Source organism: Capricornis sumatraensis, chromosome 15 (genome assembly GCF_032405125.1).
Source record: "Capricornis sumatraensis isolate serow.1 chromosome 15, serow.2, whole genome shotgun sequence".
Lineage (NCBI taxonomy): Eukaryota > Metazoa > Chordata > Mammalia > Artiodactyla > Bovidae > Capricornis > Capricornis sumatraensis.
In genome coordinates this window covers 53,815,861-53,842,677 of record NC_091083.1, presented here as the reverse complement: position 1 = coordinate 53,842,677, position 26,817 = coordinate 53,815,861, and the positions used below count along the sequence as shown (strand labels likewise).

The window sequence follows — 26,817 nt, the reverse complement described above, 5'->3', positions numbered from 1 at the left end:
AACAAAAGCAAACAAGTCAACATACACACAAAAATGGAAATTTCCACACTCTCAAATTTCTATAAAAGATGAAAACAAATGGTTAACCAAAATGAATGAAAAAATATGAGACTGCAAAAGGTTAATGTCCTTCCTATGTGAAGAGCTTATGTTTGAATAATAAAATAACATATAATGCCCAAATGGAGGAAAAGATGTAAATGAAAAAATTAAAATAGGACATTCACAAATGGAGACATAAAAATGGCCAATAAACATATTAAATATATAAAATTTTTTATCATATCCATAATTATCAAATAAATATAAATTATAATATTTTGTTTTCTGAATATCATATTCTTTTAAGATTAGACAGTGGCATGAGGTTATATGCATGTTGAAACTGTGCATTTTTAAGAGAAACCTATATGCAGGTCAGGACACAACAGTTAGAACTGGACATGGAACAACAGACTGGTTCCAAATAGGAAAAGCAGTACGTCAAGGCTGTATATTGTCACCCTGCTTATTTAACTTATATGCAGAGTACATCATGAGAAACGCTGGGCTGGAAGAAGCACAAGCTGGAATCAAGATTGCTGGGAGAAATATCAATAACCTCAGATATGCAGATAACACCACCCTTATGGCAGAAAATAAGGAGGAACTAAAAAACCTCTTGACGAAAGTGAAAGTGGAGAGTGAAAAAGTTGGCTTAAAGCTCAACATTCAGAAAATGAAGATCATGGCATCTGGTCCCATCACTTCATGGGAAATAGATGGGGAAACAGTGGAAACAGGGTCAGACTTTATTTTTTTGGGCTCCAAAATCACTGCAGATGGTGACTGCAGCCATGAAATTAAAAGATGCTTACTCCTTGGAAGGAAAGTTATGACCAACCTAGACAGTATATTAAAGAGCAGAGACATTACTTTGTCGACAAAGGCCCGTCTAGTCAAGGCTATGGTTTTTCCAGTGGTCATGTATGGATGTGAGAGTTGGACTGTGAAGAAAGCTGAGCACTGAAGAATTGATGCTTTTGAACGGTGGTGTTGGAGAAGACTCTTGAGAGTCCCTTGGACTGCAAGGAGATCCAACCAGTCCATCCTAAAGGAGATCAGTCCTGGGTGTTCACTGGAAGGACTGATGCTGAAGCTGAAACTCCAATACTTTGGCCACCTCATGCTAAGAGTTGACTCGTTGGAAAAGGCTCTGATGCTGGGAGGGATTTGGGGCAGGAGGAGAAGGGGAAGACAGAGAATGAGATGGTTGAATGGCATCACCGACTCGATGGACATGAGTTTGAGTAAACTCCGGGAGTTGGTGATGGACAAGGATGCCTGGCATGCTGCGATCATGGAGTTGCAAAGAGTCAGACACGACTGAGTGACTGAACTGAACTTAGGAGGAGTATAAAGTGGAATAATCTTTCTAGAAAATAGTTTGGCACTGTTTATCAAAGCTTTAAAAATACCAATTCCATGTGGTGCTATAAATTTCCTCTAGGAATTCCAAGGAAATAATTATGATTTGAGGAATGACATTTTTTCAGGAATTTTTATGCCTGTTATTATTATTTTTTAAGTATTTGCCTATTTGGCAGTGTCAGGTTTTAGTTAAGGCATGAGGGATCTTTTGATGCAATGCAGATTTGCAATGAAATTTCAATGTGGGGTCTAATTCCCTTACCAAGGATGAAAACCAGGCCCCCTGCATTGGAAGTGTGGAATCTTGGCCACTGGACCACAAAGGAAGTCCCATTTCTGTTATTTTTAATAAGAAAAAAGTTAGGAAAATAACTCAAATGTCCCAGAATTAGAGATTGGTTTCAAAAAAAATAGGATGCATAAAAAATGGGGTAAACATTAAAAATTATATGAAAGGAAGAGTTGACTGGCATAGAAATATGTTACAATATAAGAATTTTTAAAAAGCAGGTATAAACAATATTAAGGTCCTAGAATATATTTATTTTTGAGGACCAAGAATGTAGACCACATTTTACAAAATTTTATTTGTGGGTTATGAATATTCTGACTATAGTTATCAGATGTGACTCTATAACCTTCTTATTTTTGGTCTACATGTATAGAATTTTCTTTGAATTAGAAAAGTGCAATAAAAGCTAAATTTAAAATAGAGAAAACTGGAGAAGGAATCATGGAGAGAATGGATGAGAATGGAAGGAAGTGAAGAAGGTAATAAGTAAAGCTTACTGAATTGATAAAACACCCTGAAGCTGCAAATTATTTTTACATAAGTCACTATATCTGCTATTTGACAGGTGTCACTGTCCTGGATAGGTGAAGAGTTGGCTCCATACAGAGCAAGTTTTCATAGTTAGTGATTAATATGACTTATTCTCCAACTCACTTCTGATGATTCCAAGGTCACTACTCCTTTTTACTGGGAGTAAGGTGGGAAGAAAAATGAGAAGAAAGCTTACTTAGAAACTACTTTGACAGCCTAGGTATGACTGTTTTATCTAACACTGTTTTCTGCCAGCACTAACTCTGAGGCATTATTGAAGGCCTATCGGAGTCTTACCCCTTTAGATTTATTTATCAAGCACTTAATACCATGCTCCTGGCACTTTTCTAAACACATTACAAGTATTAAAACATCACATCCTCCAAACAGCCCAAAGAGGGAGGTACTATTATTAGGCCCAATTTATTCATGAGAAACTGAAGCACACAGCAGATGGTGAGGGTCACAAAATTGTGTGAATTTATAAATGATACAGATAGGATTCAGACCTAGGAAGTCTGGCTCCACAGTTTGGGCTGTTAGCCACTTTGTGTTGCTTTTAATTTCCAGAAAATCCCATAAGTGTTATGAGAGGAAGCCCATTTATCTGTAAATCACAATTCCCTGAAAGTGAAAGTCGCCCAATCGTGTCCAGTTCTTTGTGACCCCATAGACTATATAGTCCATGGAGTTCTCCAGACTAGAATACTGGAGTGGGTAGCTGTTCCCTTCTCCAGGGCATTTTCTGAATCCATGGATTGAAACCCAGGTCCCCTACATTGCAGGTGGGTTCTTTACCAGCTGAGCCACCAGGGAAGCCCTAAAGGTAAAAGGGAATTAATATGCCATTTAAGGTGCAGGCAGAGCAGCCTGTGCCTACCCCAGGAGAATGCAGGAGAGTGAAACACTTGATAGACATTAGGATAAGGCGGAACAGGCAGAGCAAATGATGTAGTGACACTGAGAACACAGAGGAATTCGCAATGAAAGGGTATACACACTGGCTTCAAGAAGCTAAGATCCTGAACAGGTTCTTGTCAGGCTACCGACACGACAGTTTGTATTCCATATTTGTAGTAGAATCATCCCTCAAGGATTTCAACATTCTTAAGGTTTTCTTCTATGTTCCTATCACTGTCTATGGATTGATGGTCTATGTAATATGGCTATTAATCCTCCAAACTGGTGGTGATCAGCTCTTAACAAAAAGGGCTCCTTGGTTTGTACGTGTTGGTTGTGGAATGGATAGATTATTCAGAAGGAAAGAATGTGTGTCTGGAACAGATGCTATTGATGCCCATCATATATTCCTTTGTTACTTCCCATTTCTATCAGAATATGCAACTTTTTGCCTAATATTTTCTCTGGCAACAAGAGCTGATGCGGGTGGTGTTTGGAAGTTGGTGAATGGAAGGGCATGCTTCAGGCTGGTGGAAAAATACTCTAGCTCTCTTTGATCAGGGTCACCGAAGCATTTTCTCATCCTACAACCCAGGGTTTCCCCAGTAAGACTGGGCCCCAGTTGCCTTCAGAAGTCACCTGCCCAATATCACACACCTTTCCTCTTTCACTTTCCCGTTCCTTCAGCTCAGCTTGTGATCATTTCCAAATAAAAGTCTCAGGCTCATAGTACTGTCTCATTGTCAGCTTCTGGAAGAATGCAAACCAAGACAGTGGCTAACTGAATATTGATACAACCACAGGCATTTTAAAAGTGGAGGGATGCTTGTATTTGGTAGAGATTGTTTCTTTCTCTCAAAACTGAGAAAATCAATATGGAATTATGCAGCTAATATTTGATTTACTCTATTGTTTCCAAATATGGAAATACTCTCAAGCTAGCTTGATCTTTGGGGAGATTATGAAATCTATGGATGTTGTTGTGAAGGACTTTTTTTCTCACTCTCCTAATTATCTGGCCCTTAATGTAGCTTTCTTGTTTCCAGGGTCTTGGTCCCTAGCTAGCAGGAGAAATTGAAGCCAAGTTTGGAGAATAGGTGGAGAAGGAAATGGCAACTCACTCCAGTATCCTTGCCTGGAAAATCTCATGGACAGAGGAGCTTGGTGGGCTGCATGCTGTCCATGGGGTCGCAAAGAGTCGGGCACAACTGAGCGACTAACAACACTTGGAGAATAGGTGCTAGTTAGCAGCCCTTTCTGAAGAAAGGACTCCCCCTAGCTTGGTCAGTAAGAGTAAGTGAAGGATATTCAAATCCCCAGGGAATGGTCTGGCCTGAATAATTAGAATGAGCAGCTAGAAAGTTCTGAAAGTTGTCATGGTGCCAGGGTCTCACTATGCTGCAGACTTCTTCATGGAGCCCTGCTTCAGGGGTCCTTTGGTCTTTCTCCTTACCACTGTGGGACATGTCCCCAGTACCAACTAAGCCCAAAACAGAGCTCTTTGTTTTTACATGACTCTGTTATTGTAGAGTGACCAATGGAGCTACACTTTCTTTCTTTCCAAAATGGCAATGAGCAGAGGGTTGCCAAATAAAATACAGAGAGCTAGTTGCAGTTGCATTTCAGATAAAAATTCATTTGTAACAGGGTATCCTATGTTTATTTGCTATAGCTGGCAACCCTACTTAAATAAGAGATCTTACCTCTAGATGTTCTTGTGAGAATCACATGAGATAAATGTTGGGAAAAGCTTCCTGAAGTGGGGCTCAACTTTTATTTGCCCCTGAGATTCCAAGTCCCTAAAATATTTCTCTTCCATACATTCCACACATCAGAAAAGTACACTTCATTTATATCTTAGTGGAAGTAAAGAATGCTCTTTTTACTTTGCTTAATCCTCAAAAAATGGCTTTTAGGCCAGGTTGGTAATGTAAATGTGCAAGGAGAGATGAAGTTGAGAAAACAACAATGCAAGCTCAGTGGTAGAGAGGGTACCATGCCTAGACTGCATATTCCATGGAAGGAGGGTAGCCCCATCTTGCCTCCAGCTAACTGATGCACTATGGGAATGAGAATGTGGGTTTGCCAAATCTTCAAAAAAATTTTTTTAAGGAGAAGCCAGAAACCTTGATTTTTATGTGCAATCTCCTGGTTTTTAAATGTTGGCAAATAAATCAAAATTCTTTAAAACACTGTTTGGGGCAACAATGTGTGGGCCAAAGTAAATACTTTTGTGGGCTACAACTGTCCCCTGGGCTGCCAGGCTGGGGCATCTGATTTATGTAGAAATTCACCACTAACTAGTTTCGCTCCTTGAGGCGGGTCATTTTCACTCTCTGTGATTACGCTTCTGCACTGATAAAGTGAGCTGCTTATGCAAGAGCAGTGGTTTATTTCAGGTGTCCCAAGGAGCTGGAGTTGTTTCCAAATATCTCAGGGAAGTTAAGTGTGTCACTGAGCACACAGCTACTTTTGTTACTTATTGGGATTCAAAAGAGTAGCCCTTCAAAGAAAGGGTTCTGTTGCTAAGACAGAAACAAAGAAAAAGTATTCAAAAGTAGAAAACTCCCAATGGTCTTTACAATTTTTTCAGAATATAAATAAATTATTTTGTTCCATTTTAAAAAATGTCATCAAATACAAAAAGAGAGACCAAAGTAGAGACCTGCCCTTCCTTACATTTCTGAAACCGCCTCCCAGCTCTATGCCAGCTCTAGAGGATAGAGACTGTGGAGTGAGTATCTGCCTACACTGGATTTTTATTTCTTAAAGCTGCCTTCTTGGTTTGAAGGAGACTGATCAGATAAGTATTTATCTCTGGATCTTGCTGAAAACAAATAGGTACTACCTTATGACCCAGCAATCCCTGGGTATACACACCGAGGAAACCAGAATTGAAAGAGACACATGTACCCCAATGTTCATCGCAGCACTGTTTATAATAGCCAGGACATGGAAACAACCTAGATGTCCATCAGCAGATGAATGGATAAGAAAGCTTTGGTACATGTACACAATGGAGTATTACTCAGCCGTTAAAAAGAATTCATTTGAATCAGTTCTGATGAGATGGATGAAACTGGAGCTGATTATACAGAGTGAAGTAAGCCAGAAAGAAAAACACCAATACAGTATACTAACACATATATATGGAATTTAGAAAGATGGCAATGACGACCCTGTATGCAAGACAGGAAAAAAGACACAGCTGTGTATAACGGACTTTTGGACTCAGAGAGAGAGGGAGAGGGCGGGATGATTTGGGAGAATGGCATTCTATCATGTATACTATCATGTAAGAATTGAATCGCCAGTCTATGTCTGACGCAGGATACAGCATGCTTGGGGCTGGTGCATGGGGATCACCCACAGAGATGTTATGGGGAGGGAGGTGGGAGGGGGTTTCATGTTTGGGAACACATGTAAGAATTAAAGATTTTAAAATTTAATTAAAAAAATAAAAATTAAAAAAAAACATATAAATTTAAAAAGTGATACTTCAAAGTCTTGTGGAAAATTATGATAGCCAACATTTATTTAGCAATTAGTATGTGCCAGGCAATTTGAATTTTTAACCATCTATCCCCTAGTGCTGTCTTAAAATGTGTGAGCCCAAAGCACTTTATCCAACTCCTGTGGATGTGGAAACTGAGGCTTGGAGAGATTAAATGCCTGATTCAAGATTATTAACCACAATACACAATGTTGTCTATAATACTCTGGCCAGTTACTGATATTACCAAATGTCATATCAGTCTAATTGCAGCAAGACCCCTACAGCAAGCTGTATGTTATATAGTCTTGGAATATTAACTGCAAATGTTCTATGTTTTTATAGTGTTATCCCTTTAGTTTTGAGAGTATGGAATAAACCACAGGATATGAAACTTATTAGGAAATAGGAAACTTGTGCAAAATTCAGGTGCTTAAACTTTAAACAAACAAAAATTAAAATTCTTTTAAGATGGAAGGGGGGCTTCCCAGGTGGTGCTAGTGGTAAAGAACCAGCCTGCCAAGGCAGGAGACATAAGAGACAAGGGGTCGATCCCTGGGTTGGGAAGATCCCCTGGAGGAGGGCTCCAGTATTCTTGCCTAGAGAATCCCATGGACAGAGGAGCCTGGCAGGCTATAGTCCCTGGCTGGTTACAGTCCATAAGGTTGCAGAGTCAGACATGACTGAAGTGACTTAGCACGCACACATGCAAGATGGAAGGAGTAACCAGAAAACATTCAGTGGAAAACAGTTTGCCATGCACAGTGTTATGAATAAGAGGTTATTTCAATGGATGTCAACATTTTAATAATTGATAATTATTATAACATTTAAGAGCTTCCCCAGTGTCTCTGTGGGTAAAGAATCTGCCTGCAAAGCAGGAGAAACAGGAGATGCGAGTTTGATCCCTGGGTGGAGAAGATCCCCTGGAGGAGGAAATAGCAATCCATTCCAGTATTCTTGCCTGAAAAAGCCTGATGGCCTACAGCCCAAAGGGTTGCAAAAAGTCAGACATGAACTTTTCAGTTCATGTCAGACTGAACAACTAAGCAAGCAATAATATTTAAGTAGTCATATAAATGCCCCTACTTATAATGACATATCTGTTTGAAACTCTATTAGACTGGGTTTTAATTTTTAAGTTTTATTCTTCATATAAACCTCAGGGATGAATACAAAATCATTTCTCCAAAATATTATTATATTGAAACAAATAGAAATAATAAATACAAATGCTAGTAACACATAAAGAAAGTGGTCTCATTAGGTTAAATTTCCATCTTGCAGAATAAGTAGAGTATATCTGATTTCTCAGAGAACCAATTAATAAAATGTTTACTATAGCACTGTGAAAATCTCTCTGGTTTTATGCACAGTGGATGCAGTAAAATTTTATTTCATTTCCCATGGAGGTACATTAGCTCTTTTGCTCTGTTTAATCATGGGAAATAATAATGAAAGGAAAAAAAGAGATTAAATATTTACTTATGCTTTTGCATCTGACTTGCTATGTGAACAAATACCACATGAGGGAGTGCTGGGACCTCAAATAGAGAAAAATTAAAACCTACCTAATGCGTTCCAGGAATCCTCAGCATATTAGTAAATTCTTATTAAACTGTCAGGAAAAAAAAAAAAAAAGATTTAAAAAAGAAATTCTTACCCCTGGATGCAATTAGAGGCTACCACACAGGATTTGATGGGCCATAAAACCATTAAATCTAAACACTTTCTTTTTGAGCCTAAAAGGGCAGAACATTCCAAAGTGAAGTTTTGGGACTCAGTTGTGACTTGACCACCTATTAAGGTGCAGGTGGAACAGATTGCAGAGTGGCACAAAGGCCCCAAAGAGCTGAATTAGGGTGTAGGTGAGAGATTTAGCTGTTGAATTTTCTGGATTTTCTGAGATTAAGTGATCAACCTTAACACTGAGTGAAAGACCATTCAGCAAGAAAAATTGTCATTTCCTTTGCTCCAGGCCCAAATGATGTATTTTTGAAAGCTTTATTGATTTATATATTTATGTGTTGTACTAGGTGACCAAGTATATATGAGGAAAATATCACCATAAGTTTTAATTTTAACTAAATCCAGGAAAAGCACCAGATTTACTTTAAATGAAACTTTCACTATTTCTGAAGTGAGTACCTTTTATATACCAGGTGCTTGAACTTCACATCCCTATCATTAATCCTCACAATAGACCTGTGCGATCATTATCATTTATCATTCTCCTCTTTTGACAGAGTGAAGGACACCCTTGACCAGTATTGGCCAGTGATTAAGATGGGGATTGAACCTAGATCTGTTTCACTCTAGAGTCTGACCCATTGATTTGTCTTCAGCCATTATTGTATCCACTTTTACTGAGAAGAAACAAAAGTAAGGAGGAATAACGGAGAACAGATAGTTCATTAAAACTTTGTCCAAATTACATCAGTTAAAAATTTGGAAGGGATTTATCTCTGGGTTTTCTATTTTGTTCCATTGATCTATATTTCTGTCTTTGTGCCAATACCAATACTGTCTTGATGACTGTGGCTTTGTAGTAGAGTCTGAAGTCAGGCAGGTTGATTCCTCCAGTTCCATTCTTCTTTCTCAAGATTGCTTTGGCTATTCGATGTTTTTTGTATTTCCATTCAAATTGTGAAATTATTTGTTCTAGCTCTGTGAAAAATACCATTGGCAGCTTGATAGGGATTGCATTGAATCTATAGATTGCTTTGGGTAGTATATGCATTTTCACTATATTGATTCTTCTGATCCATGAACACGGTATATTTCTCCATCTAGTAGTGTCCTCTTTGATTTCTTTCACCAGTGTTTTATAGTTTTCTATATATAGGTCTTTAGTTTCTTTAGGTAGATATATTCCTAAGTGTTTTATTCTTTTTGTTGCAATGGTGAATGGAATTTTTCCCTTAATTTCTCCTTCTATTTTCTCATTATTAGTGTATAGGAATGCAAGGGATTTCTGTGTGTTGATTTTATATCCTGAAACTTTGCTATATTCATTGATTAACTCTAGTAATTTTCTGGTGGAGTCTTTAGGGTTTTCTATGTAGAGGATCATGTCATCTGCAAACACTAAGAGTTTTACTTCTTCTTTTCCAATTTGGATTCCTTTTCTTTTTCTGCTCTGATTGCTATGGCCAAAACTTCCAAAACATGTATAATATCATATATGAAATGAATCACCAGTCCAGGTTCGATGCATGATACTGGATGCTTGGGGATGGTGCACTGAGGTGACCCAGAGGGATGGTACGGGGAGGGAGGAGGGAGGGGGGTTCAGGACGGGGAACACGTGTATACCTGTGGCAGATTCATGGTGATATATGACAAAACCAATACAATATTGTAAAGTAATTAACTTCCAATTAAAATAAATAAATTTATATTAAAAAAATTTGGAAGGGAATACCTCTTTGCATTGCTGTAGTATAAAACATCAATTCATAACTTTTCTTGCCCTTATTTTCAACCTATTTAATGACTACTGTATATTTTGGATATTCTGATTATTTAAAATGATCAAAAGTCAGTAAACGTGCTCTTTCTGTACATACACTCATACACATTGCCTATACATACACATATGCATATTGTATTGCTAACTCATTTCTGTCATGTCTGATTCTGCACGACCTCATGGGCTGTAGCCTGCTAGTCTCTTTTGTCCATGGGATTCTCCAGGCAAAGATACCGGAGTGGGGTGCCATTTCCTACTCCAGGGGATCATCCCAACTCAGAGATCGAACATGTGTCTCATGTCTCTTATAGTCTCCTGCATTGGCATGTGGGTTCTTTACCACTAGCGTCACCTGGGAAGCTTTATATCCATATATAATAATGATTATGGGCATCTTATATATCTGCACATATATAAATATATAATTCATATATAAAATTATTAAAAAAGTGATAGGTTCAGTGTTGAAATTACTTTGCAGCAAGAGAAATATTATTCATCTAAAACAGCTGTTAAAATATTAGACTTCAGCTGTCTTAAAGACTAACATCAAATGAAATAATTTTTAGTATTTTGCACCAGAATTGAGCAGCTTTCTTGAGAGCATGAGATTGCTTCTTTTCAAACTATTAGTGCTCTCGAAGATATCAAAGTGTGACAGCAAGAAGTCAAAGGCTCACCTATAGATTCCAACATTCAGGATGTCAAATTGAGGGAGGTTGATTGAAGTCACCATGTGTAAATCTGATACTCCTTGAAAACATCATTAAAAGGCATCTCACTGTTGTGTGGTCTTCATGCCAGCTGCCAGCTATGACAAGGCCTGGAGACTCAATAAAAATGAAAGAACTATAACCTGGGAATCATTACAGTAAAGCTAATGTTCTTGTCTATTGCAGAGTGCTGCCCCAGAGATAAAGTAGGAACAAAGAAGGGTGGGCTAAGATGTCATTAGGAAGAATTGTTTCGAAAATATTTCCACACAATGAAAAAGAGTTCTTGGTGTATAGTGACATTACAACCACTCAGTGTTATATTATTTCAAAATCAGACCATGGAATTTCATGAAAACACTGGCTTCTTGGCCCTTTGGGGCAGGCTTTAAATTGGTTAAATTTTCTAAATTGTAAATGAATATTTTTGACCACTTCTAAAAAGGCCTCTTGATGAAAGTGAAAGTGGAGAGGGAAAAAGTTGGCTTAAAGCTCAACATTCAGAAAACGAAGATCATGGCATCCGGTCCCATCACTTCATGGCAAATAGATGGGGAAACAGTGGAAACAGTGTCAGACTTTATTTTGGGGGGCTCCAAAATCGCTGCAGATGGTGATTGCAGCCATGAAATTAAAAGACGCTTACTCCTTGGAAGAAAAGTTATGACCAACCTAGATAGCATATTCAAAAGCAGACATTACTTTGCCGACTAAGGTCCGTCTAGTTAAGGCTATGGTTTTCCCAGTGGTCATGTATGGATGTGAGAGTTGGACTGTGAAGAAGGCTGAGCGCAGAAGAATTGATGCTTTGGAACTGTGGTGTTGGAGAAGACTCTTGAGAGTCCCTTGGACTGCAAGGAGATCCAACCAGTCCATTCTGAAGGAGATCAGCCCTGGGATTTCTTTGGAAGGAATGATGCTAAAGCTGAAACTCCAGTACTTTGGCCACCTCATGTGAAGACTTGACTCATTGGAAAAGTTTCTGATGCTGGGAGGGATCGGGGGCAGGAGGAGAAGGGGATGACAGAGGATGACATGGCTGGATGGCATCACTGACTCGATGGACGTGAGTCTGAGTGAACTCCAGGAGTTGGTGATGGACTGGGAGGCCTGGCATGCTGCGATTCATGGGGTCGCAAAGAGTCAGACACGACTGAGCGACTGAACTGAACTGAACTGAACTGAAGTATTTCATGCATAATTATAGTAGAAGTTTTTTTCTTCCCTTAGATAACTGACTTTAGAACATTCTTTTTCTGAATAATCTAAATGATAGCTTTCAATGTTGAGACAATAATTTTAATTGTGTCTTTAACAAATCTGTGTAATAATAGCTTCCTAGGCAAACAAACTCTGACCCCCTCAATGGCTAGTATGGTGAATGTTTATGCAAACACTTCAGTGTGTCAGACCCTGAGTTTAGAACCACACAACTGCTTGGTACATGATCATTGCATATTTTCCCCATTGCATAATGACTTCCTGTGCAGAGGACAAAATGGGTTTTCTCAACGAAATTTTCAGCACAGCTGTTTTGGTGACTAAGTTTTGCAGAAGCGTTTTAATCAAATGCACCTAAAAAAGCCCCTTTTTGCCCTTTCATAATATTACCCCTTTTCCTTAAACATATAATTTTGGAAGCTTAACTCACTTTTCCCATAAAGGAGAGTTATTTTCAAAGAAATAATTTGTACCCAAAGTAGCACATTGCTTAATTGTTCTGCTCTGGTTTATTCCACATGAGTTAATTTCCCAAATAACAGACATCAATTCCCATTGATAACTAATAGTTTACATTGCTGTTTTTGTGGTAGTGAATAAACATCATTCTCAAATGTATTATAAATCTCTTCCTTGTCAAGCTTAGAATGATAAACTTTAGTTTCATTTGATGATTTGGCATCTTATCTATATGTGTAATTCACCAACTCAGTGGATATGAGTTTGAGCAAACTCTGGAGATCGTGAAGGACAGGGAAGTTTACTGTGCTGCAGTCCATGGGCTCTCAGAGTTGGACAAAACTTAGTGACTGAACAATTGTTTGCCCTGACATTAAACATTGAGAACTATTTTATAATTGGTAAATTTTGCCTTATTATCTTTGAGAAATCTCTCTTCCTCCTCATCTTCTATCACTTTAATTTTATTTTGTTGCTTGGTTTTTCTTTGAATCTGAAATCTAGGAAGCTAGCAAATTCTGGATAAGCAAGGCTATAAAATACATCTGATAATGCATGTCCAACTTTTTTGTGACCCCATGGTCTGTAGTCTGCCAGGCTCCTCTGTCCATGGGATTTCTCAGGCAAGAATACAGGAGCAAGCTGCCATTTCTTCTTCCAGGGGATCTTCCTGACCCAGGGATCGAACCCATGTCTCCTGGATTGGCAGGTAGATTCTTTACCACTGAGCCACCAGGGAAGCCCAAGGGGCTGTTGCTGTAGTGCACTTTAGTTCCCTGACTTTAAATCTTACTAAGAGATGAATTAATAAGAAAATGTTGCAAAGTTACCTGTGTCCCTCTGCAGAGGAATAACAATGGAGAAGAAAAACACATTCAGCAGGACATGGCTGGCAATTGACAAGACACAAGCCAGCCCCTACCCGCCCTGCAACTCCTGGTCAGTTTCTCCCTCTTGTTTCCTATAAGGTCCTATCTGTATTCAGGCCATTAGATATATCCAATTAACTTGCATGAGTCCTAGTGAAACAAGATATCCATTTCATTATTCTTAAAGTATAGTCCACAAAACAAATGTCAGTATTACTAGGAAGCTTGTTGGAAACACAGTATCTTAGGCCATATCTCAGACCACTTGGGTCAAAATGTGAATTTTATCAACATCCACATGTAATTCTTGTGTATGTTGAAGCTTGAGAAGCACTGGACAGAGACTGGAATGAAAGTTCTTGGTGGTTTCCAGCCAAAGGCATAGCTTAAATCCCCAAAGATGAAGTAGTGTTGGGTGTAGCTCAAATATTGTTTCCATCTGAAGGCCCTCCAAGACCTTCTGAGAGCCTCTGATTCCGTGATGATTGCCTGCAATGAACAGGAACTGAGAAGCAGAGTCTAGATGCATGGGAGATGTGTACAAAGTAGTCTTTATTTAAAGAACTGAAACAGGCAGATTTAGCATCTCCTGAGATTTAAGGTCACAATAGCCCTCCTATCTGCTTGCCTCCACATTCAGATTACTTGGATTAGAAATAAATGTTTTCTTTAAGGCTTGATGTAAAGTGAAACCCTGGCCAAACCTAGAAATACAATTGCATTTCAGCCATAGGGAGGATTTTGCCAACTTATGCTGTTTTGCAAAGCTATTTACCTGTTCTAGCCCAGCCAACGGAGGGCCAGTACTCCTGCCTGGAAAATCCCATGGATGGAGGAGCCTGGAAGGCTGCAGTCCATGGGGTTGCTGAGGGTCGGACACGACTGAGCGACTTCACTTTCCCTTTTCACTTTCATGCATTGGAGAAGGAAATGGCAACCCACTCCAGTGTTCTTGCCTGGAGAATACCAGGGACTGGGGAGCCTGGTGGGCTGCCGTCTATGGGGTCACACAGAGTCAGACATGACTGAAGTGACTTAGCAGCAGCAGCAGCCCAGCCAAATCACTGAACATTGGGTTTAGCCTTTGTTTCAACCCCAGAGGTGGCTACATTCATATATAATATGAACTGATATAAACCTCAGTAGTTTACAGATTTCATAATGTAGGACACTGAGTTAATTATATTGAATTTGGGGAGGCAGAATTAACTTGGTCTTATGCCAGATTATTGTAACCCATGTAGCATTTCCCCACCCTAGGGCATATGATTTAAGTCTAATAAAGAACTATTTGGATAGATCTAAGGATAATTTTTGTTAAACACAATGCACCAACATTTTCCACTAGCCCATAGCCCACTTTGATGTTAGGGGAGGGGTTAGAGCTGATAGTATTGATCTCATGATTTCCATATTATCATGCTTACAGTTGTAAAAGAGGAGAGAAACTAAAGAGTGTAGGGAAAATCTGAAACCTTTGCTTTCAGAAATTACTGCTTGATGGCTGGGCTTAGTGAATGCTATAACCACTAATATCTTCTCCACAGTTCTTTTCATGGAAATCTGTAGACAGATGAAGGACAACCATGGGGAGTGGACAATGGCATATTTTTGTTGTAACTCCTAGAGTATTTGCTTTTGTCTTGCCACTGACTTTACAAAAAGATCATACCCTGGGAATGTAGGAATTTCCTCCTTTGATATTCCTTTATCAGCCATAGTCTGGAGTTTCTTGGCCTGGAGAAGGTTCCTCTCTTCCATAAGTGCTCTCTTGCTTCAGGAAGTGAGAATCTGACACTATATTTGTAAGGAAGAATGAATGTCTTGAGCATCAGTACCCTTGTACAGAGGGCCTTCTCTGGTGGTCCAGTGGCTAAGCCTTTGCACTCCCAGTGTAGAAGGCACTGGTTTGATCCCTTGTGGGGAACTAAGATCTTACATGCTGGAAGGTGCTGCCAAAAAACAAAATTTAAAAATTAAAAAAAAACCAAAACATTGCAGAGGAAAGCTATATGTTGAGAGGATTATAAATAATGAGAACTCCAGGTGCTTGACAAAATTCTAAAAATTTATTTATTTATTTATTTATATTTTATTTTATTTTTTTTAATTTATTTTTTTATTTTTTTATTTTTATTTTTTTAATTTTAAAATCTTTAATTCTTACATGTGTTCCCAAACATGAAACCCCCTCCCACCTCCCTCCCCATATCATCTATCTAGAACTTCTTCTCCCAAATAATGTTAAGCATTCTCTCACTTAACCCTTTACAATTGCTTAGCTTTAGAGTTTACCAGAAAACATTCATAAATATCATCTCAATGGACCATCTGGCAATACTATGATGTGATGAAGTGGGTGGGGCAGCAGCTGTGGTTGAAATATCTTTACAATTGAAATGTGCCTCATAGATGGCAAGTCTGAGAGTGCAGCCCAGACCTCTGACTCTTGTGTGTGTGTGTGTGCCCTCAGTCGCTCATTCGTTTCTGAATCTTTGAGACATCTTCGACTGTAGCCTGCCAGACTCCTCTATCCATGGAATCTTCCAGGCAAGAATACTGAAATGGGTTGCCATTTCCTACTCTAGGGGATCTTCCTGAGCCAGGGATCAAACCCACATCACTTGCATCTCCTGCATTGGCAGGCGGACTCTTTACCACTGCTTGAGAGATAGGAGAGATTGACATTATTACTTAGGTCATTTATAGGGTTTTATCTTGGATGTTTCAATGTTTAAAACCTTACTAGTGTCTCTTTAGTAACATGTGTGTTGGGGGTGGGGGGTATGTATTTTTTAATAGCAGTGACTTGACAACTCTTTCCTCTAAATAAAGAAGAGAAAGATATATCAAATATAAACAAAGTTTGAATATACCTAGAACATTAAGAGTTTATATGTCTATCCTTGAAGATCTATCTCAGGGATGATAAAACAAGAGTGGGTGGAAATAGGAAATAGAGTCATATGGGATCAATGTTTACTTAATGTTGTAGTTTCCTGGGTATGCTTTCTCTAGGACATGTTTACTGTCATGAAAGCCAAGATGTTCAGACTAGGATCAATGCAGGGGACCTTCTCATGGGCAAGAGACAGGTCTTGCCTTTTAGTAACATCACCATTTTGCCAGGAATTGGGAAAAGGCAATATGCTTTGGAGTCTTCATTCTGCAGTACATGTTAGGAATGGGAGCCCATGAAAGCTGACCCCTGTCCTGTGTAAAATGAAATTTGACACTTGCTCCTTGTGAGAGCAGGTGAGAGTTTCATTGTGGAAAATAAATAGGGAGGGAAAATGGACTTCAAAAAATTTTGAATTCTTGGCACTAGACTAGGATAACTTAAATTAGAATTTTTCAACAAAATCTATGTTCAGTCACTTATAAAATTAAAAACCTTGTACTTTTTGTTCCCCTCAGAACAATGTAAGCTGGAAGGGTGCATCTTTACTCTCAGACTAAGGTGATATTTGAAATAGTTAGCAACCAGTAGAACGAAGATTGTGACCAGTTACGAGAGGTGCACATGCAGTAAATGGCAGACATTAACCACTGGTTTCCAAATTTCCAAACCTTCCCAAGTATATAGAAAACCTGTTCACTTGGTTGTCGTGGCCCTAAGGATTGGGGGAGTACATTTGTTCATACTGATAACAAGGGAGTCTTCTGGGCATCTGGGAATTCTAGAAAAATCATTGCCTTGGGGGAGTGGTCAGACATGCTGTGTTCTTTGTGTGACCTTACTTAGGCCACATCCTCTTCAGAACATATTTCTTTATGGGAAATTGATGGTTAGGGGATTCTTACCCGAGCAATCGTTCTCTTCTGGTGTTTGTTCCAAACAATAGTGGATGACCTGGATCTATTTTCCATATTTACAACTCTTAATGAAAATAAGATATTTATACATATCATTACTTATAATTGCTTACTTAAAATGTGGTTTGTTGGACAATATTTTTCTAATTATGAGTCCTTAAGAGAGAAATTCTCAAAGGAACACTTGGAGGAAACAGATTAATTATCCATAGATAATATAACCTTCAGTTTAAGTCTTCTTTATCTGACCTGTGCCCTGAAGAACAGGGATCAAAGCATCTTTGAAGGCACTGGAAAAGTAACAATCATCAAAAACAAAATCTGCTTTACTACTAGGTTACCTTGTAAAGAGGATGTGGCCTAGCTAAGGTCACACAGAGAACCCAGGATGTCTCACTCCCCCAAGGCGATGATTTTTCTAGAATTCCCAGATGCCCAGAAGACTCCCTTGTTACCAGTATGAACAAATGTACTCCCCCAATCCTTAGGGCCATGACAACCAAGTGAACAGGTTTTCTATATACTTGGGACGGCATGGAAATTTGCAAACCAGTGGTTAATGCCTGCCATTTACTGCATGTGCATCTCTTGTAATTGGTCACAATCTTCGTTCTACTGGTTGCTAACTATTTCAAATATCATCTTAGTCTGAGAGTAAAGATGCACCCTTCCAGCTTACATGATGATGCTGTTTAAATGTCAAAAAGTGGTCTAGGGACTGGCAGCATTGTCACCACCTGGGAGCTGGTTAGAAAGGCAAGTTCTTGGGCTCCGTCTCTGCCCGACTGAATCAGAAACTCTGGAGTGTTTTTCACAATTTGTGTTTTCACAAACACTCCAGGGAATTTATCTGCCTGCTAAAGTTTGAGAAGCATGAGGCATTTTAACCTCTCAGAGAAGCTTTGTAAACAGGGTATCACTTGATTCTTATCTCCCTGTGTCACTTGGATGACTTTCACTCATATTTGATGGATGGCAGCTCGAAGGTAAGTCAAATGAACCAGGGTCAAGTAGTCCATTTTATAAATTTATTATGTATCTCTTGGCATTTGGCATACAGACATTGCATCAGTTTGTCCTCCACTAAAGCTGACCCCAATTTGTACCTGTTTTTGGAAAAAAGCCTGTCACTCATGTTCTTTCAAGTTCTCTAAGACAATAGGTTCAGTTCAGTTCATTCAGTCCAGTCGCTCAGTCATGTCAGACTCTTTGCGACCCCATGAACCACAGCACGCCAGGCATCCCAGTCCATCCCAGTCCATTTACTCAAACTCATGTCCATTGAGTCAGTGATGCCATTCAGCCATCTCATCCTCTGTTGTCTGCTTCTCCTCCTGCCCCCAATCTCTCCCAGCATCAAAGTCTTTTCCAATGAGTCAACTCTTCGCATGAGGTGGTCAAAGTACTGGAGTTTCAGTTTCAACATCAGTCCTTCCAAAGAACACCCAGGACGGATCTCCTTTAGGATGGACTGGTTGGATCTCCTTGCAGTACAAGGGACTCTCAAGAGTCTTCTCCAACACCACAGTTCAAAAGCATCAATTCTTTGGTGCTCAGCTTTCTTCACAGTCCAACTCTCACATCTATACATGACCACTGGAAAAACCATAGCCTTGACTAGACGGACCTTTGTTGGCAAAGTAATGTCTCTGCTTTTGAATATGCTATCTAGGTTGGTCATAACTTTCCTTCCAAGGAGTAAGCGTCTTTTAATTTCATGGTTGCAATCACCGTCTGCAGTGAGTTTGGAGCCCTCCAAAATAAACTCTGACACTGTTTCCACTGTTTCCCCATCTACTTCCCATGAAGTGATGGGACCAGATCCATGATCTTCATTTTCTGAATGTTGAGGTTTAAAGCAAATTTTTCACTCTCCTCTTTCACTTTCATCAGGAGGCTTTTTAGTCCTATTCACTTCCTGCCATAAGGGTGGTGTCATCTGCATATCTGAGGTTATTGATATTTCTCCCAGCAATCTTAATTCCTGCTTGTGCTTCTTGCAGCTCAACGTTTCTCATGATGTACTCTGCATATAAGTTAAATAAGCAGGGTGACAGTATACAGCCATGACGTACTCTTTTTCCTATTCGGAACCAGTCTGTTGTTCCATGTCCAGTTCTAACTGTTGCTTCCTGACCTGCACATAGGTTTCTCAAGAGGCAGGTCAGATGGTCTGGTATTCCCATCTCTCTCAGAATTTTCCACAGTTTATTGTGATCCACACAGTCAAAGGCTTTGGCATAGTCAATAAAGCAGAAATAGATGTTTTTCTGGAACTCTTTTCCTTTTCCCATGATCCAGCGGATATTGGCAATTTGATCTCTGGCTCCTCTGCCTTTTCTAAAACCAGCTTGAACATCTGGAAGTTCACGGTTCATGTATTGCTGAAGCCTGGCTTGGAGAATTTTGAGCATTACTTTACTAGTGTGTAAGATGAGTGCAATTGTGTAGTAGTTTGAGCATTCTTTGGCATTGCCTTTCTTTAGGGTTGGAATGAAAACTGACATTTTCCAGTCCTGTGGCCACTGCTGAGTTTTCCAAATTTGCTGGCATATTGAGTGCAGCACTTTCACAGCATCATCTTTCAGGATTTGAAATAGCTCAACTGGAATTCCATCACCTCCACTAGCTTTGTTTGTAGTGATGCTTTCTAAGGCCCATTTGACTTCACATTCCAGGATGTCTGGCTCTAGGTGAGTGATCACACCATCATGATTACCTGGGTCCTGAAACTCTTTTTTGTACAGTTCTTCTGTGTATTCTTGGCACTGCTTCTTAATATCTTCTGCTTCTGTTAGGTCCATACCATTTCTGTCCTTTATTGAGCCCATCTTTGCATGAAATGTTCCCTTTGTATCTCTAATTTTCCTGAAGAGATCTCTAGTCTTTCCCATTCTGTTCTTTTCCTCTATTTCTTTGCATTGATTGCTGAAGAAGGCTTTCTTATCTCTCCTTGCTATTCTTTGGAACTCTGCATTCAAATGGGTATATCTTTCCTCTTCTCCTTTGCTTTTTGCTTCTCTTCTGTAAAATCGCCTTTTACAGCTATTTGTAAGGCCTCCCCAGACAGCCATTTTGCTTTTTTGCATTTCTTTTCCATGGGGATGGTCTTGATTTCTGTCTCTTGTACAATGGAGACAGGAACCTCCGTCCATAGTTCATCAGGCACTCTGTCTATCAGATCTAGACCCTTAAATCTATTTCTCACTTCCACTGTATAATCATAAGGGGTTTGAGTTAGGTCATACCTGAATGGTCTAGTGGTTTTCTCCACTTTCTTCAATTTCAGTCTGAATTTGGCAATAAGGAGCTCATGATCTGAGCCACAGTCAGCTCCCAGTCTTATTTTTGCTGACTGTATAGAGCTTCTCCATTTTTGGCTGCAAAGAATTTAATCAATCTGATTTCAGTGTTGACCATCTGGTGATGTCCATGTGTAGAGTCTTCTCTTGTGTTGTTGGAAAAGGGTGTTTGCTATGATCAGTGTGTTCTCTTGGCAGAACTCTATTAGCCTTTGCCCTGCTTTATTCTGTACTCCAAGGTCAAATTTGCCTGTTAGTCTAGGTGTTTCTTGACTTCCTACTTTTGCATTCCAGTCCCCTGTAATGAAAAGGACATCTTTTTTGGGTGTTAATTCTAAAAGGTCTTGTAGTTCTTCATAGAACTGTTCAACTTCAGCTTCTTTAGTGTTACTGGTCAGGGTATTATTTGATATCTAGTTTAAAAGATTGGGAAGTGACTGATGTCTGTTTGAGGTGTCTAACATATAATTGTATAAAATTTTAAATGACAGTGTAAATGGCAAATGTGTTTTTAACAGATTTTAAAAGATAAAATTTAAAAAGTTTTAAAGGAAGAGAAAATAAACTCTCCCACCCTCACCTATCATTAATAATTAGTTTGTTTAGGTTCATACACTAGTAATCACATTCGTACAAATCATGGTATACATGTTATTTTGGAGACTTTTTTCTTTCTTCTTCTATTTTTTTTTGGGTGGGGAAGAGGAGGGTGGGGGGTCCTGCTGCATGGAACTTAGGTCCCTGATCAGGAACTGAAATCAGGCTTCTGCAGTGAGAGGGTAGAGTCCTGAACCACCAGGGAATTCTCTGCTTTCTTAATATACCTTGATAAACTTTCTGAGTCTGCAAATGTCATTCCTTGTAACTTAAAGGGAAGGAAGTAGGAGCAAGAGAGGGACTGTGAGAGAGAGACAAGGGAGAAATAGAGAAATAGAGAAATGGAGAGAGAGAGATTCAGGAATCGGCTCATACAAATGCATAAATTGCTAAGTCCAAAATCTAGAGCTGGCACACTGGAGACCCCAGAAAAGCTGAGTTGGTATTTGAATGTAAAGGCAATCTGCTGACAGAATTCCCTCTTTCTCCAGAAAGGTCAGTCTTTTTCTCAAGGCCTTCAACTGAATGGATGAGGCCCATTCACATTATGGAGAGTAATCTGCTTTATGTAAAGTCTACTGATTTAAATGCTAATCTCTTAACAAAAAAAATCTTCACAGCAACATCTGGACACATTTGAGCAAATATCTGGGAACCATTGCCTAGCCAAGCTGACACATAAAATTAACTATTACAAAAATTACTTTTCATGGGTGTGTATATTTCATTTTATTTATGAACTATCATTTATCTATTTCCTTAAGGTTGGAGATTCAAGTTGCTTCTAATTTTTTCATCCTTATATATAGCACATCTTTGGCCATTTGGGTCAATTTTGTCTTAATATCTGTTCAGAGTGTGGAAAGGAAAGCATGTTTCTAACTTTTTAAAGATGCAACTTTTTATTTCTGAATTGCCATTGTAGCTGTCTTTATCCCATGAACCACAACTTGAAGACTGGAGTAGGGAAAATGCCAAACTGGTCTTGATCTTCTCTTTCCTTCCTCAGCCTGCAGGTCACTGGGGACTGGCATGATGCTGAGTTCCTGGGCCACCTCCTCAATTGAAGAAGTGGCAGAAGCTGGTCCCGAGGCGATTCGCTGGCTGCAGCTGTACATTTACAAGGACCGTGAGGTCACCAAGCAGCTTGTGCAGAGGGCTGAGCGAATGGGCTACAAGGCCATATTTGTGACGGTAGACACACCTTACCTGGGCAACCGCTTTGATGATGTGCGTAACAGGTTCAAGATGCCACCCCAACTCAGGTAACCGTGGGTCTTTGATCACTGGGCCCCTTATTCTCTATTTCTGTTTGCTCATGTCTTGATCCAGTTCCAAAGACTTTCTCCAGTTTCCACTTGGGTGCTCTAGGGAATTAGATCTTCATAAAGTGTTGGTCCCAAAGTATGGCTGTATGAGATCGTGTCTAGGAATGATAAGGTCTGGGTTCTAGAGATGTGTCATTGTCAAATATCCATATAGTCCTCAGAAATCACACACCTTACGTGAGTGTCGCATACTTGAGCTATAACAACAGAGACAGGATTTGCCATATACTTGTCAAAGTAAAAAAATCTATGTCTCAGAGTGTATTAAGGGCTTTGAGTAGGATGAATTGCCATATAGATAGAAGATACTTAATTTAGCTTAAGTAACAGCTTGCTATTGTGATCCTAATACTGTATTTCTTTGTCTGTTGAAATAAAAAAGCACCCTTTTAATTTTATTTTTAAGTGTATTTGGAACAACTCTGGCAGGGAAGATTGAAGAAAGCTAAAAGAATGGAGACAAAAGAAGTCACATATTTGCTGCCTCATCTCTTCCTTCTTTCAGTAACATATCTCTTTTGTTGTGGTTCACCCATGGTTCAGGATTCACTAGTTTATTTATTGGTTCATTCATTCTTTCATCCATTCACTTACTCATTCATCTCAGCGAAAACAATGTACATATCTAGGAATCTAAGACTGAACTGTGATGGTTTTATCAGGCCATTCAGCTGATCCATCAACAAGGAATTATAGTCCTTTTTCCTGTAAAAGATTAGAATCATGTTGAGTCAAAACTAGAAACTCAGTGGAGTTTACTGAAAAAGACAGAGCTACAAATCTCTCCTCCCCTTTGTTTTTACTTTCCCTTGGTTCCTATCAAAATCTGCCCTTATGTTTTTCATACCATTGTTTGGCTGATAGACTTTAGGGCTAAAACTATTTTGACCAGAACCAAAATCTTAGTTTTAATGGAGGACATTTTGATGATGGGATTTCAAATCGTCCACCAGAGTACAAGAAATGAGGGATGACTTCTTTGGAATCCTAGACCTCATTTCACTGGACTATTGCTTACTCTGTCTACATGTAAAGTTAATCCTTCTAAAAGATCCAAAATCTAAAAGATTCAAAATCAAATCAGCATTCCACATAAGGACAAGAAGACTGTTGAGAGCCAGGATTGCAAGTATATTAGAGAATGGAATGTCTTCCAACCATCATGTAAGTTCATAGTCTTGTCTGTCATATAGCTCTTCTGTGTGTATACCTATTTAAGCATAAGCTACTGTGCATAAAATCTTGCTGTTAAACCATATATAAATGAGCTGTGTGATGTTATCTCTGTGATAATTCCAGGTAGGTTTAGGATTTATTTCTGTATATAATATCCTCAATGGCCCAATGGCAGAATGAGGAAGTGTTCCCCTGACAGCCATCAATCACCCTGCTCCACACATCCCAGATATGGAGTTACCCAAATACCCTGTCTTTCTAAGAGAACAAAAACAAAAATCCTTGACATATTTCTACTTCTTGCCAAATTCATCAGAAAGTAGATGGTTTCAAATGTCCTAAATATGAAATCTTACTAATCTATATTAATTCTTGATATGAATTCACATTATTTCTCTCTTTTGATTACCTTAGTTTTTAGACTTTCTAAAATGTTGTTTCCCAGTATTTAAGCTTCTGACAGGAAATGTTCCTCGTTGTTTCCCTTTGACCATTTGAATAGGAATTTGCTATTTCTTTTCCCTCTTCCGTTCTACTACTACTTCTACTGCTAGCGACAACAACAATAAATAATATAGTGGGTTTGTTCCTTAAGTTTAGGAAGCAGTTTCTGGCTCTGGATAACAAAACAGGTTTCACGTGGTATCTACTTAGATGGGGGATGACACCCGTGTTAATTCTGGCCCATATCTCTTACTCCTTGGTTGCCAGGGCCACTCAGCCAGGAGCGGGAAGGCTGCTGTTCTTTCCCCCTCCTCTTTCCTCCCGGGCTCCTGCCCAGATGACGTGAGGGACCAGGAGACAAAGGCCCTTTTCAGCTGTCAATGTGCAGTGGAGTGGCCACGGCTCTCCAGCTTGTCACATCTTCCTTCTGAAGATGATCAAATAATGAGCCACACATCTAGGCTATGGGGAACACAGGAAACACCCTTTGCCGGTGCCCTGGCCGTCAGAGCGCACACTGACGCTGTTTGTCCCTGTGGGCTTCGGGGGAGGGGGTGGTGGCGTGCAGCGCCCTGGGGCCCACATGCAGCAGTGAAGGCAGAGCCCACGACGGGAGGCCCTGGCTTCCGCTGGAGGGCACGTGCTGCCCAAAAGCTCATCTGTTACAGCCTGATATGAAATCAGGTTTCTTTCCGCAATTGACCTGACTCATAGAAGGTGAAGCCGGGCTGTTCAGAATGAGGTTTGGCAGGCGAGAGAGGCAGGAAATCCAGAGGAGAATGAGTCTGTAAAGCAGCGGCTCCTTCCAGCCCTCGTGGCTTCCTCTGCCTGGAGAGAAGGGGGCGGGTCCTGACTTTTGGCTTCTGGGACCAGCCAGAGTTCAGGAGTTTGGTAATCTCTGCCTGGTCCATATGCAAAACACACGGATGTGAGCATGATGAGCAGCGGAGAGGTCCCCGAGACTGAGGGGGAGTAAGGCGAATTCGCATCCGCTTCCGGAAGAGGCGAGGATTGAAGCGAGTTCACCAGATTGGCTCCTGAGGCCCTGAGTCAGGGACCCGAGTCCATCTCCACACCACATGCGGGTGGCTTGTTTACCTCGGGTTAACATTTGGCTCTTTGGGACAGCACTAAGGCAGTTAAAAGAAATTTCCAATCATTGACTAAGGTCAAGGTAAATCATGACACCTACCCTTTTGATGATTTGTCTGGGACGTGCTTCCTTAGGCCCGGAAATAAAGTATTCACCACAACAGCCAGAGAACAGCACACAAAAGAGATGAGACCGCGCTGTCTTCCCAAGTTTCTGGAGGTAAAAGTGGCGGTTGAGGCACCCCCTTCTCTGATCTCATTGCCAGCATTCTCATCTTCATTCATTCTTCCCAGAATCTCCTGCTTCCTCCTGTTTTTTCAGGGAGCCAGCCACACCTGCGCCTTAGAGCCTCAGAACTGACTCTTCTCTCTGCCTGTAACATTCTTTCCCCAAATCAATGCAAACTAACTTCACTTCCTTTACATTTTGACATCAGGGATGAAGCTACTTGTCTTTATATTGGGAAACCAAAATAAAGATGAACGGTAGAGAACAGAATAGAGATACAAATAAGTGTGGGCATCTTGGGTTGGGGGTCTAGAGTAGAGGAAACGATTTGTGAAGGAGGACTTTGTACATGGCAGATAGCCTCTAAATTATTTGGTTAGGAAAACAGTTACAATGTTAAGTCACGTAATATTAAGCAGGATAATAACCTTCCAAAGATGCCTATGTTCTGAACCTTGGAACCTGTGAATATGTTACTTTTTACATGGCAAAATGAACTTGGCAGGTGTGATTAAGTTAAGGACCTTGAGATGAGATGATTATCCTGGATTATCACAGGAGGCTTAATGTAATGAAAAGGCTCCTTATAAGAGGCATGCAGGACAGTCAGAGAAAGAGATGCGATGAGAGAAGCAGAAGTTGGAGTGATAGCATCTGGAAACAGGGAAATATAGATGGTCTCTAGAAGCTGGAAAAGTCAAGGAAAGAGATTCTCCCCTATAGCCTCTGGAAGGGAAATGGCCCTATTGACCCCTTGAGTTTAGTCCAATGAGACAGTTTGAATTTCTGACCTCTAGACTATAATAAATTTGTGTCACTTTGAGAGTTGGACTGTGAAGAAAGCTGAACACTGAAGAATTGATGCTTTTGAACTGTAGTGTTGGAGAAGACTTTTGAGAGTCCCTTGGACTGCAAGGAGATCCAACCAGTCCATCCTAAAGGAGATCAGTCCTGGGTGTTCATTGGAAGGACTGATGCTGAAGCTGAAACTCCAATATTGTGGCCACCTCATGTGAAGAGTTGACTCACTGGAAAAGACCCTGATGCTGGGAGGGATTGGGGGCAGGAGGAGAAGGGGACGACAGAGGATGAAGTGGCTGGATGGCATCACTGACTCGATGGACATGAGTTTGGGTAAACTCTGGGAGTTGGTGATGGACAGGGAGGCCTGGCGTGCTGCAATTCATGGGGTCGCAAAGAGTCGGACACGACTGAGCGACTGAACTGAACTGGAAGCCTCTAGGGTTGTGCTTGTTATAGCAGCAACAGGAAACAGATAAAATGACACAGCTCTGCCAATTTCCTCTACAGGATAGCTTCTCATTGGGGCCGCATCCAATGATCATATTTAAACTTTCAGGTAAAGCCTCTACCAGCTCACATCCCTCTTATTCTGCTCTTCTTTTTCTTTATTTTGTATAGTACATATGTTCTAACAGGCTCCATAAATTACCTGTTGATTATGTTTCTTGT

General features: G+C 40.0%; 1 protein-coding gene across 5 annotated transcripts in view; it reads left to right on the top strand.

Annotated features, from left to right (window-relative positions):
• HAO1 (hydroxyacid oxidase 1) overlaps positions 1-26,817 on the top strand; it is a 74,326-nt gene that overhangs the window by 8,446 nt on the left and 39,063 nt on the right. For all 5 annotated transcript variants that reach the window (XM_068986910.1, XM_068986909.1, XM_068986908.1 and 2 more), the window contains one exon: positions 22,085-22,340. In XM_068986910.1, the coding sequence (XP_068843011.1) occupies positions 22,085-22,340 (256 nt within the window). The remainder of the gene's footprint in view (positions 1-22,084; positions 22,341-26,817) is intronic.